At 38.2% G+C, this 18,707-nt stretch overlaps 1 protein-coding gene across 1 annotated transcript in view; it reads right to left on the bottom strand.

The window, feature by feature from the left end:
• Nucleotides 1-18,707, bottom strand: part of LOC121368494 — a 59,274-nt gene that overhangs the window by 23,863 nt on the left and 16,704 nt on the right. The window contains exons 13-20 of the mRNA XM_041493231.1: nt 18,101-18,268; nt 16,254-16,394; nt 13,218-13,271; nt 11,386-11,415; nt 9,031-9,039; nt 7,881-8,013; nt 5,903-6,037; nt 1,335-1,548 (exon numbers count right to left, since the gene is read on the bottom strand). Of these exons, the coding sequence (XP_041349165.1) occupies nt 1,335-1,548; nt 5,903-6,037; nt 7,881-8,013; nt 9,031-9,039; nt 11,386-11,415; nt 13,218-13,271; nt 16,254-16,394; nt 18,101-18,268 (884 nt within the window). The remainder of the gene's footprint in view (nt 1-1,334; nt 1,549-5,902; nt 6,038-7,880; nt 8,014-9,030; nt 9,040-11,385; nt 11,416-13,217; nt 13,272-16,253; nt 16,395-18,100; nt 18,269-18,707) is intronic.

Below are 18,707 nucleotides of genomic sequence, written 5' to 3'. Positions count from 1 at the left end.
CCTGAATGTGTGGAACAGAGCAATACGAGGTGGAGTCAGGGGATGGAAGGGTTCACCTGAATGTGTGGAACAGAGCAATACGAGATGGAGTCAGGGTATGGAAGGGTTCACCTGAATGTGTGGAACAGAGCAATACGAGATGGAGTCAGGGTATGGAAGGGTTCACCTGAATGTGTGGAACAGAGCAATACGAGATGGAGTCAGGGGATGGAAGGGTTCACTTGAATGTGTGAATACAACAATACGAAGTGGAGTCAGGGGATGGAAGGGTTCACCTGAATGTGTGGAATACAGCAATATGAGGTGAAGTCAGGGGATGGAAGGGTTCACCTGAATGTGTGAATACAACAATACGAGGTGAAGTCAGGGGATGGAAGGGTTCACCTGAATGTGTGGAACAGAGCAATACGAGGTGAAGTCAGGGGATGGAAGGGTTCACCTGAATGTGTGGAACAGAGCAATACGAGATGGGAGTCAGGTTATGGAAGGGTTCATCTGAGTGTGTGGAATAGAGCAATACGAGATGGAGTTCGGGGATGGAAGGTTTCACCTGAGTGTGTGGAACACAGCAATATGAGATGAAGTCAGGAGATAGAAGTGTTCACTCCTGTGTGTGAAACAGTGCAGTCAGCGAGTTTCCTCTCTAAGACTAAGTACAAATTACCAGATATTTGACATCCACTAGCTGATACAACAATCCGCTCTAGTTGTGTTGTTAAACAAAACAAACTTTATTTTAACGCGATCGGGCTTGTGATTTATGGCTTCTCATCTCTACCACTGAACTACATATGGAAATAACCGCCCGTAACACACCCGTAGCCCCAGCCCCACCACACCCGTACCCACCCCACCACAACCGTACCCCCAACCCCACCACACCCGTACCCAGTCCCACCACACCCGTTCCCTCCACACCCGTACCCCCAACCCCACCACACCCGTACCCCCAGCCCTCCCCACATCCGTACTACCAGCCCCACCACACCCGTACCCCCAGTCCCACCACACCCGTTCCGTCCACACCCGTACCCCCAACCCCACCACACCCGTACCCCCAGCCCCACCACATCCGTACCACCAGCCCCACCACACCCGTACCACCAGCCTCTCCACACCCGTACTCCCAACCCCACCACATCCGTACCACCATTCCCACCACACCCATACCCCAGCCCCACCACACCCGTACCCACCACCCCATGACATCCGTACCACCAGCCCCACCACACCCGTACCCCCAACCCCACCACATCCGTACCCCCAGCCCCACCACACCCGTACCCTCGGCTCCATCAGTATGGATATTCGATAGATCTTTAGTTGTGACCTACTCGAAGTATTCGTCCGCCGAACTGATGGAGGTGTTGGTGATGTTCCTGGCGTTGTTCTCGTCCATGCAGTCCGGTGTGTTCCACTCCTGGCCGCACCGACCCCAGGGAAGCTCCGCCTTGAACGAGTCGACAATGAAGTAGAAGGACCAGGCGTTGATCGTGTTGTAGTAAGCGCCGACCAGCATACAGACCACACACACGCCCCACCCCATACCTGCGTGTAAATATAAAACAAGTAAACAAGTGGTTAACACGGACCTAAACGGTCAACCGCGTGAATTATTGACCCTACTCATCAGTTTGTTTGTTTGTTTGTTTGTTTTGTTTAACAACACTACTGGAGCGCATTGACTAATTAATCATCGGCTATTGGATGTCAAACATTTGGTCATTCTGACTCGTAGTCATCAGAGGAAACCCGCTAAATTTTCCCTAATGAAGCAAGGGATCCTTTATATGCACTTTCCCACATACAGGAAAGCACATACCACGGCCTTTGTCCAATTGCGGTGCACTTGTTGGGACGAGAAAAAACCAATCAGCTGAATGGATCCACCAAGGTGGTTCGATCCTGCGACGTAAATACCTCAAGCGAGCACTCAACCGACTGAGGTAAATCCCGCTCCTACTCCTCAGATTTATAGAATGCAGGACACCCATTGTCTTTGAGGAGGGACAGAATGACCAAATTCACGATTTTGTTTTACCATGGGTCAAGAAGGCTTCCTACAAATTTGGGTTGGAATAGGTCAAGTAGTTTTGGAGAAGAATTCAAAGGAAAAGCAGTTTAAATGCATTTCTCTTTAACACTATAGTAAAGTTCATGCCCTCACCTGCAAGAAGCGGAGGACCCACCATTAATGGCATTCACATATTAGATAAGCTATCTATAGACCTTGACATAATTATATGAAGACAATGGCTTTCTTAAAGTATAGAAGATTTTTTTTCATTGGTTGCTGTCGGGGTTCAAAAGCACACACTTAACAAATTCATTTATCAGTGTGTAAAGGAACCTTCCCACAAAATGTGGTTGGAATAGGTCAAGTCGTTTTGGGGGATCAGACGAAAATGTGAAACGTTTACGAATGACTCAAGAAGGACGAAAACGGGTCACAATCGAAAATTCGAGCCAGGGCTTCAGGTGAACTAAGCTAAACCTACTCGAATGTATTAATATTGCCAATGTAGAGAGAAGTACGGCCTGTAGGTTAACTTGTCCACACTGAATAGACTGTCTTCAGTGCGCTGCCACTGAACAAGATTTTTCGACTATCAGATAATTTCTAACCAATACATATTACATGTTAAATACATGTGTTCCGAACATCAGAGTCTGTATATTCAATACTATGTTTCTTATCTTCGTAATGTTTTGAGCAGCTTTAAAGTCGATTTTACCTGCCGACAGTCACAACCATGGGTTGAAATTCCAGCCGGATATTAAGTCCGGCAAGCTATAACGGGATAACTGCTCCTAAGAAAGTTTGTTTTATTTAACGACGCCACTAGAACACATTGATTTTTTTATCTTATCATCGGCTATTGGACGTCAAACATATGGTCATTCTGACACTGTTTTTTAGAGGAAACCCGCTGTCGCCACATAGGCTACTCTTTTACGACAGACAGCAAGGGATCTTTTTTTGCGCTTCCCACAGGCAGGATAGCACAAACCATGGCCTTTGTTGAACCAGTTTGGTCGGTGCAGGAGGTTTACACCTACCCGTTGAGCCTTGCGGAGCACTCACTCAGGGTTTGGAGTCGGTTTCTGGATTAAAAATCCCATGCCTCGATTGGGATCTGAACCCAGTATCTACCAGCCTGTAGACCGATGCCACGACGCCACCGAGGCCGGTTTAACTTGTGTTATGTCAAGAAGTTGAATTATTAACAAAAGAAAGAAAACAACTGCTGTTATTGTCTTACGTGGATGGCAAAGGTCCTGATGAGAGTAAAAAGTCTACAATGCTTGGGTTTGAATCAAACTGGCCTCAGACCACAATTAATTTCGCTATATGTTTCTATATAGCCTTAGTGGCTATAACATTTTTATTAATATCAGCAGGCCCGTGAAGTTTTGTATGTACCTTTGCCTGCATGGGGGACACACGCCCTGAAAAGGACAACCCCTGTTGTCCAGCTCTTTCTCCCAGCATATTGGTTTAAACAGACACACCCTCTAAACCAGGCCGGAGTACACCCATTTTACACAAAAAGCACTACTTTTGCATGGGCCGGAATTACCACAAACAAGTCTTCAATGTCAACAAGTTACACATGTTTACAAACTACATGCTATCCCCTGTCACTTCAGTCAAACAGTTGCCACTTCATAGCTGTCTGCCATGAAATAATCACAGTCAAACAGCAGACTACTTGCGCGGTGAAACTTCCGGATTTTGGACAACCAAATGGGAAGATAACTGTAATCTGAGGCCTATCAGTCCATTTTTTCCCCTAAAAACTGGCCCACACTAATGCATTCCAATGATATACATATTAAAGCAATGCTCGGTAAGTATCGGTATGTCACCTTTAAACTGAGAGTATACAGAGGCTGTGTTAAAACACCTACCACAGTGCCTTGCCATGGCCAATTTTAGCAATGGAAACTTGAGGGACACCAACTTCAAAATGTAATAACTTTATCAAATTTTGGAATTTCTTCATACAATGAGCAGCTATTTTTTCTTCTACATATGTTCTATCTGCACAGTGTTGTCTTGGAAAGATTTTGAAATATTTAAAGGAAAAAAAAATCAATCATTAGATTTTACTTCATTTTTAATTAAATATTAAACTTAAATTTAAATTTTTGAAAAACAAAAAAATCTAAAACTGTAAAATTTTGCATTTTAGATATGATAAGTGGAGGCTTAGTAAAGATATGGTGACTGAATTCATGATACATTATTAGAAATGTGTCAGAGGGATGGTGAAAGTCACAAAATTGGGGCCATTTGCAACAAATGTTTACACACTAATTTCAGGGAAAATTAGACATGATAGGCCTCATATTCAATTTTGACCTGCTGTATTTACTTAATCTACTTCATTTACTGTATTAGACATGTAGCCACTTTGTAAAAGGCAAAACAGTCCATATAAATGCATATTAATATGAATATGCCCTACAGATATTACTTAGGTATACACCATAATATTTTTTTTGTTGACAACAACTTTGAAAATGAAGATTTTGTTACAAAATGCTGATATAAATCCTACCAAGAGGTACTTGCACCATATTTGTCAGTTTCCAGTGATAACTGTTAACAAGTGTAGTCATGTGCCAGTGTCTGGGATACCTCAGTGTAGTATTTCTTGATTGGAAGGATGTTTGTAGTAATGACCACTGAATATGCATTATGGATTATTCTGCCATATGTATTACAAGCCAAATGTTAACCTTTTTGGCACATTTTCTGCAATAAACTTGACAAGTATACCAGCATCTGATTACTGAACACAATAAATACATTCAGACAGCATAGAATATTAGCCTATTAGATTTTCTAAGGATAAAAGACCATTTTTGGAAAATGACTGAAGTGTGTAATTTACATAAATGTAGGTGAAATGTATTATTAGAGTACTTAATCTTGTTAAAAACTGTATACTATTTATTTAAAGTGTTTAATTACATTTAGTAGTGATATATTCATTATATTTAGATCTTCTGTCCAATTGCAATAATTGAGAAACTCATTAAAATTCAATATGTAAAAAAAATCAAAATCTCAATATTGACTAACAAAATCCAACTTTTGCTCTTTTTTACCAAATTATTAGCTCAAAACTGTTAAAAAATATTGCAACAACCTGTAGTAACATCAGAGGTCATTTTATGCTATTTTGGAGGATATTGAAATTTAAAAGTTGAAACTTTTAATTTTAATTTTTAATAAATTAAAAAAAAATGTTTTTTAATTTAATAAAATATTTAGAAAATAAATAAATTCGTTTTCATATTCCTTGTGGTATGCACAATCAGTCTGTGTAATTTCACCTCTCTTGTTATAATACTTTCATCAGAATCAAGCATTTAACCGGTGTAATGTGTGAACTATATCAGGCCTCAGACCACAATTAATTTCGCTATATGTTTCTATATAGCCTTAGTGGCTATAACATTTTTATTAATATCAGCAGGCCCGTGAAGTTTTGTATGTACCTTTGCCTGCATGGGGGACACACGCCCTGAAAAGGACAACCCCTGTTGTCCAGCTCTTTCTCCCAGCATATTGGTTTAAACAGACACACCCTCTAAACCAGGCCGGAGTACACCCATTTTACACAAAAAGCACTACTTTTGCATGGGCCGGAATTACCACAAACAAGTCTTCAATGTCAACAAGTTACACATGTTTACAAACTACATGCTATCCCCTGTCACTTCAGTCAAACAGTTGCCACTTCATAGCTGTCTGCCATGAAATAATCACAGTCAAACAGCAGACTACTTGCGCGGTGAAACTTCCGGATTTTGGACAACCAAATGGGAAGATAACTGTAATCTGAGGCCAACTAATGCGTGCATATAGACGTAAAATAAGTTATCTTACCACTGAACATGGGACTGATTCTTAACCAAATATTCATCGCCCCAGCGCGCTGGAACTGCCCTAGGGCCAGTTCCATGTAGAAAAGGGGCAGTGCCACGAAGAAAAACATCAACAGATATGGAATGAGAAAGGCTCCTGAAAACAATGCAATATCACTCACTAACAGATAGAGGGTTACGTCCTAACGACATGTCATACTGTAAAAAAAACATTCTATGGTACACATGGCTGAAACAAAACATATTGTACGGTACAAACAAAACACAGTGTATGGTACACCTGAGTGAAACTAAACAAACTGTATAGTACAAACTAAACACATTGTATGGTACACATGACTGAAATTAAACACAATGTATGGTATAAACTAAACAACTTGTACAGTACACATTGTATGGTACACATGATTGAAATAAAACACATTGTACGGTACAAACTAAACACATTGTAGGGTATAACTAAATACATTGTAGGATACAAACTAAACACATTGTACGGTACAAACTTAACACATTGTACGGTACAAACTAAACACACATTGTGCGTTACAAACTAAACACATTGTATGGTACACCTCACTGAAACTAAACAAATTGTACGGTACAAACTAAACACATTGTATGGTACAAACTAAACAAATTGTATGGTACACACCTCATTGAAACTCCCCAGCGCGTGCTGTAACCTCACCGTAGTGCAGGGGTGTAACATTGTCTTTGAGAATGGCCAATACAGCACAAATCCCCTTGTTTTCTTCGAGATACAATCGAAAATTTGAGTAAAAGTCAGTATCTATCTGTGATATTTGTATTTTTGCACAGTTCTTTACACTGTTTTTATTTAAATCTTGAATTTTTATATTGATGTTGATCATCACTTTATTTGTTTGCATTACCATAGTTTGACACCCAATAGCCGATGTATCTTTCGTGCTGGGGTGTCGTTAAACATTCATTCATTCATTGAAACAAAACACATTGTACGATACAAACTAAACATATTGTATGGTACACACCTTATTGAAACTAAACACATTGTACGGTACAAACTAAACACATTGTACGGTACAAACTAAACACATCGTATGGTACAAATAAAACACATTGTACGCTACAAACAAAACACATTGTACGGTACAAACTAAACATATTGTATGCTACAAACTAAACACATTGTCGGGTACAAACAAAACACATTGTATGGTACAAACAAACCACATTGTACGGTACAAACTAAACACATTGTGCGTTACAAACTAAACACATTGTTGGGTACACATCTTACTGAAACTAAACACATTGTACAGTACAAACTAAACACATTGTATGGTACACACCTTATTGAAACTAAACAAACTAAACACATTGTATGGTACACACCTCACTGAAACTAAACACATTGTACGGTACAAACTAAACACATTGTACGGTACAAACTAAACACATTGTACGGTACAAACTAAACACATTGTATGGTACACACCTCATTGAAACTAAACACATTGTAGGGTACAAACTAAACACATTGTATGGTACACACCTCACTGAAACTAAACACATTGTACGTACAAACTAAACTCATTGTACGGTACAAACTAAACACATTGAACGGTACAAACTAAACACATTGAACGATACAAACTAAACACATTGTATGGTACAAACTACCAAACATGGGTTAAATGGTGTAACTTGTACAAAAGTGTATCAACATTGTTCTAAAGTATGGGTTTATTTTGTTTGTTTTTTGTGGGGTTTTTTGTATTGTTTTTTGTGGGGTGTCTGTTTGTTTGTTTTGTGTTTCTTTGTTTTTTGGTGGGTTTTTTTGTTGTTGTTTGGGGGTGGGTTGGGGTTTTTGTGGGGGGTGAGGGGGATTGCGGGTGTGTAGGTTGTTGTTTTTGTCCAGAATCACCCAGTCAGTTGTTAGGTAACGCTAGCATCCCTAAAATCGCCCCCTGGATCCGCGCCTGCGTTCACACCTCCACCATTTTTGTAGCAGATGTAGGGGAATCTCCAGACGTTCGCGGAGTCGACGGCGTAACCGATGACGGTGAGAAGGAAGTCCGCCTTGGAGTTCCACATAACTCGCTCGTCCGCTCCACCGCCGGTAGCCTGCAGAGGTCAAACATCATCGTTAAAGGGACATTCCTGAGTTTGCAGCAAGTTTTAAGATGTTATCGACCAACAGAGACTTTTTAATGATTGTAATTAATTATCAAATATATTTTTCTGCATAAAATATTAGTGGCTGTATATTAAACGTGTTTCTGATCGTTTTAATATTTGCACTAGGTTAAAGGGACATTCCTGAGTTTGCTGCATTGTAAGATGTTTCCGACTAATAAAATATTTCTACGATTAAACTTACATATTAAATATATGTTCTTGTTTAGAATGTCAGTGTTTGTATAATCAATGTGTTTCTGGTCGTCATAATATTTGTAAAAAGCCCAAATTGCATTTTGTGTTATTTTAGAAAATATATTTTTTTTTAACCTAGTACAAATATTAGAACGATCAGAAACACGTTTAATGTACAGCCACTACTATTTTGTGCAGAAAAATATATTTGATATGTAATTAAAATCGTTAAAAAGTCTCTGTTAGTCAATAACATCTTAAAAACTGCAGCAAACTCAGGAATGTCCCTTTAAATTTCATTTTATTTCCTAAAATATGTTTTTTTCGTACGTACGAAATTATTTGAAGACAAAATCCAGTTTTGGCGTCTTACAAATATTAAGGCTACCAGAAACACATTGATTATACAGACACTGATATTCTAAACAAGAAAATATATTTAATATGTAAGTTCAATCGTAGAAATATTTTATTAGTCGGAAACATCTTACAATGCAGCAAACTCAGGAGTGTCCCTTTAAAGCTGCATACTCGAGAACAATCTTATTTGTTAATTGTGCTATCCTGTCTGTGGGATGGTGCATACAAAAAGATCATTTGCTACTAATAGAAAAATACAGCGAGTTTCTTCCCTGGCACTATATGTCAAATTACCAAATGTTGGACATCCAATAACCGATGATTAATAATGATTAATCAATGTGCTCAAATGGTGTCGTTAAACAAAACAAACTTTAGACTGTTATTGGAGTCAGTGAAAATACTTACTTTTGACTTCTGTGACACATCGGAACAAGCGGAGCGTGAATGAATGCAATAAAAAAAGAAAGAAGAAAAAAAGAAAAGAAAAAGAAAAAAAAGAAAAAGAATTAGATCATTTGTTCATTATAGCGACATCAACATTGTTTATCTACACTCAACGTTAGGAGAGCCTGCGGAGTTTAGTTGAAAGTGATAGGCACTGGGGTACTATCGGTTTGATGGCGTTTGTGTGTGTGTGTGGGGGGGGGGGGGAGGGGGTTGATACACCAGTAGGCTACCTTGGGTAGTGTAGGGGCATATGTAGCTAAAATAGGACTCGTGGGAATTTCATGTTAATTTTGGGAATCAATGATATTTATAATCACTATTGTATACGTATTCAGAAAACAATATGGTTCCATTTTTTTCCAATGAATATCAAGGTCATCTTGAGGTCACCACTATAAATCTATTCCAGGCGCTAAGTGAAATACGGTGTCATCGTATGCTGTCTAAAATATCAAGTAACTACACTAAAACATAAATAAATATTAGTTGTGTTGTTGCTAGGGGCGGATATTGAAATTTGAAGGGGGGATGAAACATTCTAACTATTGGTCCTAGATGTAATGTTATTTGGTCAAATTCACCACAAAGTGTGTACAGTTTCTGTTAAAAATGGGTATTTAGAGTCTGTCAAAAAGGGTCTGTTCAGTATAACTCAAAGATAGGGGTGCACACATCTTTCTGCCAGTGTGTACAATGTGGACATTGACTAAAGCGCACGTTATTTTCCTGAGAGATGTGCGCCATCTTGTCACTGTAAAATGGATAGTAGGTCTTTCAGACTACTAAGTGGAGATCATCCATAAAGTATTTATTTTTCAAAATAAGGCATTGTGTTATCACCCCTCCCCCATGTACACTTTGTGTACATTTTGACATTACCTACACATCCGAGAAGCACAATTAAGTAATATACAAAGGGTGAACATTTGGTCGATATTCAAAATATCAACTTCCGTCTTCACCACACACAATGAGTGATGAATAGGGAGCGTCACAAAAAAAGGTATACAGGAGAAATGATGATCACACACCCCTCAGGAGGGGTACTCCCTGGCTGATGGTTATTATGGATCGCAGTCCAGGAAATAATCTCACCTTCGTCCCCATCACACCATTTAAAAATTATTCCAGGTGTATGTGACTCCTACTCAAGGTTCATGCCTGTAATATGTGCAGTGGACATATGTACTAACTAGTGTAATACGAATCCTGCGAATGTTTGCAACATAATTAAATATGTAAGTCACTTTCCCCAAAGAGAAAAGGTGGACATAACCCTTCACCAAAGAACTGTGTTTGGCATTAATTCTGATGCTGCCTCTGAAATACAAGTCTAGTATAAACCATATAAATCTTTAATGTTAGCTATTTAAAAAATAATCAACCATGACATTGGCATTAAGCAGTAAACTATAAAATGTGTAATGGACTTGTATATGTAAATCTGTTTCATTAAGTGTGTAAATAACAATAAATGTGTTCAATTCTGACACCTACACTGGCTTCCATGGCAGCCAAAGTGGACATTTTGAAAAACTGGCTGCCAAAACAATCACCAAATAAATCCCCAATGTTCCTATTTAAATATATTCAAAGGACATATCCAAAAATGCAAAATAGCACGTTTTTATCATCAAAAACACACATTTGTCCTTGACGGTGATGAGTCGGATGATGTTGTTAATACGGTGTACAATTTTCAGTTGAAATGCACACATAATATTTGAGGGCAGGTAATATAGTATGCTTACCATAATAAAAAATGTCATATATTGCCTAATTTTAAAACAGAGATAATTTAGGCACATATAAATTGTATAATATAAACTAAATCAGTATAGGGTTTTACAAGAAAACCAAAAAAGAGAGACTTATTAACACTATATTTACTTTAAAATGGCTATTAAATTTTTTATAACCCTGTATACCATATTCATACATACTATTGACTTATCTGTACAATACTCACTACAAGCTATCCATGGATATACTACATGACTATGTTCTTAAGAAGAAAAAAAACACCGTTCACATTGATGATTTAAGTAGATTTTGGGTACTGACCTTGAACAACGTCACAATGACCTTGACCTTCATTAGAAAAAAAATGGAACCATATTTTTTGTGATGTACATACTATAACAATTATAATCATGGACGGCAATAAATATGCCCCTACACTAGGGTGTTCAATTAATGACATTTCCAACGTTGAACCTCTCTCTCGCTCTCTCTTTCGCTCTCTTGTGCTCTAGTGGTGTCGTTAAAGAAAACAAACTTTAGAATATTATTGGAGTCAGTGAAAATACTTACTTTTATCTTCTCTGACACATCGGAAGAGGACTGAAAAAATAAATAAATAAATAAATAAAATAAAATAAAAGAATTAGATCATTTGTTCATTATAGCGACATCAACATTGTTTATCTACGCTCAACGTTAGGAGAGCCTGCGGAGTTTATTTGACAGTGATAGGCACTGGGGTACTATCGGTTTGATGGCGTCGGGGGGGTGGGGGGTCGATATATCAGTAGGCTACCCTGGGTGTTCAACTTTTAGCACAATAACAGGTGGCATACTTCTGACTACCCCCCCCCCCCCCCCCCACACACACACACACAAACACACAAACCTCCCGTCGATCCGCCACGGCTTGGTCTTCTAAAAATATTGTTAAACACAGCGCCCTGAGAATTGAACATTTGCGTAAACTACATGTGCTAGTATTTATGAGTTATGCAAAACAAATTCAAGTAGCCCATTTTTTTTTGCATAACTCAAATGACCATGTAAGTAAGTATCCTACAGTTAATGCGCGAACTAAAAATTGGTTGTGCAAAACTAGATTTACGTGATCGATGCACTAACGAAACAGGACTATATATATTTTTTTAATTTAAAAGTGTAGAAACGTACTATCTTTTAAACCAAAGCTTACGAACGGTGAGTTGTGTGCATTGTAACAAACGATGTTGGAATTCCAGAATGTTCTTTTAGTGTTATGTTTTACAAAAACACAGCAATAGTCAACCTCATAATAGTTATAGACCAGTTGAGCTGATTTTAGTAGATAAAAAGTGACGATTTGCTATAGAGATCTACATAATCTGTATGGTGATAATTCGGTATACGATTAATTCCATTCTCTCGTCTCGTCTCGTCTCGTCTCTCTCTCTCTCTCTCTCTCTCTCTCTCTCTCTCTCTCTCTCTCTCTCTCTCTCTCTCTCTCTCTCTCTCTCTCTCTCTCTCTCTCTCTCTCTCTCTCTCTCGCTATGCTCTTTTCATTTGATACTTTTATACAAGTATCAGACTATCAGCTGTCAAGACGGAGTTGATACACTCTACAATTACGTTGTAATTTCCCCACTCCAGACTTAAAACATCGAATATTGCTATCATATTATATATGTTTTTGGGAACGACGTCATATTTTATTTATTTTTTTAATTATTATTATCATTATTATTTTAATGATACCACTAGAGATCATCGATTTCATATTAATTGTGTCACATACTTTGGAGGCTTTCACCCCTCTTGAAGAGTATTCCATAAACAAACAACATGGCAGACGGCAGAAAACGGCATGTATTTTTCCCTATGCAATCTCAGCAAAGACAATATCGGCGACATCGTTGCAGTCTCGTGTGTGGAATCTGTATATTTGTAGTGGGTTTTTTGCGATTTGTGTCTGGACAAACTTTGGAGGAAATCTAACGGCAATTAAAGGTAGGAGAGTAATTTTTCGTAGTTGTTAACAATTTGGTTCGGACAATAGCTTGCATAACCATATCATGCATATGACGTATATATTTATGACGTCACTTCTGTTAGTAGTTGTAATTATCTGTTTTAAAAAATTTGTATACTGCAAAAGTTCCAGTGTACTAATAATTTATTTTTGTCATACTTTGTTTGGTTCTATTCAATTCAATGTATAAATACCAGTACATGCCTCCCCCCACCCCCACCCCCACCCCCACCCCCACTCCGAAGCAGTGTTTATCACATATCAATTAATTAAATTAATATAAATCCCCCTGCTCCTCATGTCAAACATAGTAGGAGATCTTAAAATGATGACTTGTCACGACCTGTTACTCCCTTTAACAATAAGATCAATTATTAACAATATAAAGCCGTACCTGAAAAGTTGTGACCGCCATTTTGATGTAGCTAGTGCTAGTGACGTCATCAATATTACGTCATTGATAATCACTTTACACAAACCTTGGCCTGGGCGTTGTCTCTAGTACAATCGCTATGACATTGGCTTTTCAGTCGTGAATTTGAAACTTTTCAGTCCTGAGATGAATGGAACGCACTATAAGGAAATAAGGCGTGTGTGTGTGTGTAGGCCTATGTATGAGTGCGTGCGTGTGTGTGTGCGTGTGTGTGTGTGTGTGTGTGTGTGTGTGTGTTTCTAATTTGCTGTTAATTGTTTGATTGTATATTTATTGTGTTGTGATCTCTCTCTCTCTCTCTCTCTCTCTCTCTCTCTCTCTCTCTCTCTCTCTCTCTCTCTCTCTCTCTCTCTCTCTCTCTCTCTCTCTTTGTCAATGTGTTTTTTTGTTTTTTTTTGTAAACATGAAATATAGCTATACGTATGATATATAGGCCCCTAACTGTACATAGACAGAAATATTCGGGTTACAGGTTATTTGACTCCATAATAGCCATTGTAAATAGAAATCACAAAACTCGACGTAACACTGGGTAATTTTTCACCCATTATATTTACCTGGTGTTAGGTACAATTTGTATTACACCCCGTTGGTGAGAACATCATTCGTTATTTATGATGACACATACTTGTTCACACATGTATGTGTGTTATCAATTTCAAGACATACTACTGGCTGCTCCTAGGTGATGACCAGGTCACCAATGTCATAGGCCTACATCCAATGAAAAAACCCAGCAAAATCAAAATCGATTACACTGTGTCGTATAGTTAACCTGACAATCATTTGTTAACAATTTGTTGACAACAATTTTTAGATACGCACACGTTCGCGCATACGCATACGCGCACATTGAGACATAGCTTTAGTTAACTACAAGAGAAAGGGCTATAAATAACTTTTAGTCGAAAAGGATTTTTGATGATATGTAAGAAACAGAATAATACATTCGTGTCCGTTGAATACCATTTATTACTAACAACTCGTTGTTCAAAAACGTATCAACTCGCTTTATCTCGTAAGATACATTTTAAAACAACTCGTTGTACGATAAATAGCTTCTAACGGCCACTCATGTATTATTCTCTATATAGCCGATAGTGAAAAACATAACACATAACAGAAGTGGCTCCATGTCCAAGATGGTGGCTCCATCTCTAAGAATAAATAAGTCTACTGTACAAACTTCCCATTTGCCGACGTACTATACTAGATAAATGCTTTCCCAGTCGCAGGTGCGGATTCAGGCGGGGCCCAAAGGCCCCCCCCCCCCACCCCCCCCTATTTTTGGTGAATCAATATATATTACAGAATACACAAACATGCAAAATTATCCCGTCCACATGAGAAGAACCTTTAAATTTTGGGCCCCTCTATTAAAAAATCCTGGATCCGCGCCTGGTGTGTAGGAAAATATGCAAAGGTTGGGGGAGAGAGGACACCAGCAATATTTTTATCTTTCCTTACATAAGTGTGTGGGAGAGGGAGTGAGGTGCAGGTACTACTACTACTAATAATTAATTAATAATAACAAAATAAAACTCCTACCGAGCAGAAGACATTTTCGTAACCTACGTTTAAGGAGGCGAGACGTAGCCCAGTGGTAAAGTGCTCACTTGATGGCGATCGGTGTCAGATCGATTGAAAAGAGTAGCCCATGAAGTGGCGGTAGTGCGTTTCCTCCCTCACCATCTGTGTGGTCCCTAACCATCTGTCCGACGCCAAATAACCATAAATAAAATGTGTTGAGTGCATCGTTAAATAAACCATTTCCTTCCTTCCTAAATTTAAGGGTTATAACTCTATGACAAATGGATAAATTAACTTGAACGTTAAACTTCATCTCTAACAGTAGGCCTACATGATAAACCTATATACACAATTGAAGCTCGATATATTGAGGCATTGTGGGAAAAAAAAAAAAAACCCGAAAAACTGTGGGACAGTCAGACAGACACACAGACGGACTGAGAGGAAACATGTACTCCACTGCAGGTGGACCAGTAGGGGACTAAAAAAATAAAATAACAACGGTGGGGTATAACATTTATTGGGACTTTATTAGGCAAAACAAAATTAATAATAATAATACAAAAGTTGGTCTCTAGTCAGAGCAAAGTTAGGGGCCGTCCATATTTTACAACGTTTTCATGAGCGTACAAACCGTACACTTTTGACCACCACCCTCCCCCCGCCCTAAAAGTGTGCATCCCCAAATGAATTTTTTTTTTTTTTTTAAAGTGTACGCTGGCCCCTTAACCCCCCCCCCCCCCCCCCCCCCCCCCCTCCCGCGTACGGTTTGTACGCTCGTGAAAATGTTGAAAATTATGGACGGCCCCTTACAGAAGTGATGCGGCTGTGCGGATTTTCTTCTTTTTTTTTCCTTTTTTTTAAAGCATGGATTCCACAGAAAAGGTGAATATATTAATTTTTATACCGAATTATTAATATTATTTAAATTGAAATCAGAATGCACGTCCCAATTCTTGAGCGATGGCATTTTGGCTCCAAATACGGTTTTACGTCATAGCAAGACAAGCCAGGCAAACGCGCAAGGGTCAAAATGGACGTGCGCGCTGACCAGAGATCAGAAATTTATTTATTAAACTTTATGTACATTTATATTCATATAAATCACAGGAAACAGCTATTTGTTTCAAGAAACACTTTTAAATTCACCAGCTCGTCGTCAACAAATAAACATGATATATTCGTATATATGAATGACTGCTGGTTAGAAGACAGTTACATAATTAAAATAAATATAGTTAACTGCAGTTAAATCTGTTTCACAGAATGGTATTGGGATTTGTAGGCAGCAGGGGCAGGTGTGTATGGGGGTGAGTGTGTGGGGGGGGGGTGGAAGGGGGGTTGTTGTCAGAAAGTAATATATAACTAATGCGATGTTACATGCATCCCTTTCAGTTGGAGTGTTTTTATTTAAATTCAAATAACTTCAGCGTTTGACTTTGAAGTGTTGGCCTCGGATTTATCCTATTCAGTTATTTCATTCTCATTTATGTTCCACTTCACATGTTTTGTTGGTTGTTCAGACTTTAAGATTTTATACTGATCACGTGGTGTTACTGTCTGGGCGTACTTAGTGTAATTAACTGGATAGACCATTCGCTGCATTCTCTGAAATAAAAACAAACACACACACATATATATATATATATATATATATATATATATATATATATATATATATATATCAGGGTTTTTGCCAGAGGGTAAAACGGGTATGGCTCTATACCCAAATATTTTTGACAAAATTAATTACTCTTATCATTACTGTATGATTTTCTTAACCCTAACCCTAAACGTAACCCATTTTCTTTCTGTGGGAGACACCCCACCCCCCACCCCACCCTACCCCACCCCATACCTTATGTTGACTGTGGTTGCATTCAATTCTATGGCGCCATACCCAAAATATATATCAATATATATATCATATAACAGTGGTCGGCCTAGGTAAAAAAAAAAGTCGCCACATTGCTTTTAAAAGATTGCCACTTTGAAAATTGTGTAGCCATTTTATTAAAACCCAGAATCGCCACATTTATTTCACGTAACAATCAATAAAAAAAAAATGTCTTTTTGTACTTTTATACGTATTACAACAAATACCTGGCAGATATATAAACATTTCAAACACATTAATCTCAAAACTATTACTTTTTAATGTATCAATTAATATACAATGTGCTCAGGTGTTTGGTGCTAGAATACGTTTACATAACAATGAACAGAAATCTGCACGTATTAATAAACAAAGAAAGATAAAACGAATTCATGGATTATTTGTACAATCTGAGATTCAGTAACGTGGCCAGACAGATCAGAAGATTAAAATTAAAATTATTCTTTGTTACTGGATACCTAAAAACTGAGCTCGTATTTTTTACTTTTTTTTATTTAAAAAAAAATCGCCACAGACATTCGCCACGTTGATTATTTTGTGGCACTTTTATATTTCTATCGCAATTGGCAATTGTGGTGACCGACAGGCCGAGCACTGATATAATATGTTACATTTTCAGTGCATCGAAGTATGTGATATTTTTCAGATCACATACATTAAGAATTTGATAACTTGCAGAAGCTCGTATAATAGAATTTTTATTCCTAAAATATGATATTGACGATACCGAAAACCACTGGTAATAACATATATATATATATATATATATAATTTTCAAAACAGTTAAGCTATAATAAATCTCATACAGCAAGGGATCTTCTATATGCACTTTCTAACAAACAGGGCAACATATAGCAAACCTTTGATATATCAGTAGTGGGGCACTGATTGAGGCTGAAAAACCTGAGAATAGGTCCACTGAGGGGGTTCGATCCCACAATCAATGAATCTCAGGCGAGCGCTCTACCAACGAACGTAGACCAAGCCTTTTGGAAAATAAGAGGGCGAAAATAAAGGGGAGATTTCTGTAGTTTTCCAAGATAGTAAATAATGTTTTTTGTTTTTTGTTTTTTGTTTTTTTTACTTTGTATTTTAGTATTACCATTATCATTATTATTATTATTATTATTATTGTTGTTGTTGTTGTTGTTGTTGTTGTTGCTGTTGTTGTTGTTGTTGCTGTTGTTGTTGTTGCTGCTGCTGCTGCTGCTGTTACTACTGCTGCTGTTGTTGTTGTTGTTGTTAGTTCATTATAGTATCATAAGTATGTGGTGTAGGAGTTGGAGGGAGTATTATTGTATCAAGATACTCCGACTTAATACATCTCCACAAGCCAAGGGTTCTATTCCACGACGTTACTCCATACGAATAAAGCATCCTAGGCAATTGCAATTGCAGATGGGTATATAATTCTGACCTGCTTGAAATTTCCCTTCGATGTGATGAACCAGTAGATCATGAATCCTGGGACACACAACACTGACGAACAGGTGACGCACCAACCGAGAGAAACCGACCACGCGGGGTATTGGATATCCCGGAGTTCCAGCCTGGGACATCCTCTGATCTTAACAACGAGTAACACCTGTAACAGTGCAACATAATGTCATTGTTTAAACATATATGTAGGATACGGATGGGTGGGATGACAGGTTGGCGGGGGGGGGGGGGGGCGTATGGGGGGATTGGCTAGTGATGAGAATCGGTTGGCATTTTATCATCGATCATCGGTTTTAATTGGTTGGCACCAACCGATCAACTTTTGATTACGCAATCGGTTAGATTTATATGAACATAATAAGAATTTGAATGCACCTTCTGTCGTGGCCGTCGGGATATAGGCCCTGCAAATGCCTAGTTGTACCTTTAATATACATTTAATATCATTTGTCTTTAAATTATGTACGCATGAAAACAAACCATGCCATCATCTAAACAGGAGAAACAATTACAGTTAACATTTTCCCACAATCGATTAAGGATTCTTACAATAAATCAGCACATCGATAGAGTCCAACCGATTA

This window comes from Gigantopelta aegis, chromosome 3 (assembly GCF_016097555.1).
Source record: "Gigantopelta aegis isolate Gae_Host chromosome 3, Gae_host_genome, whole genome shotgun sequence".
In the NCBI taxonomy this organism is placed as follows: Eukaryota; Metazoa; Mollusca; class Gastropoda; order Neomphalida; family Peltospiridae; genus Gigantopelta; species Gigantopelta aegis.
Note: the sequence above shows the minus strand (reverse complement) of the source record. Positions and strands in the feature narration are given on the sequence as shown.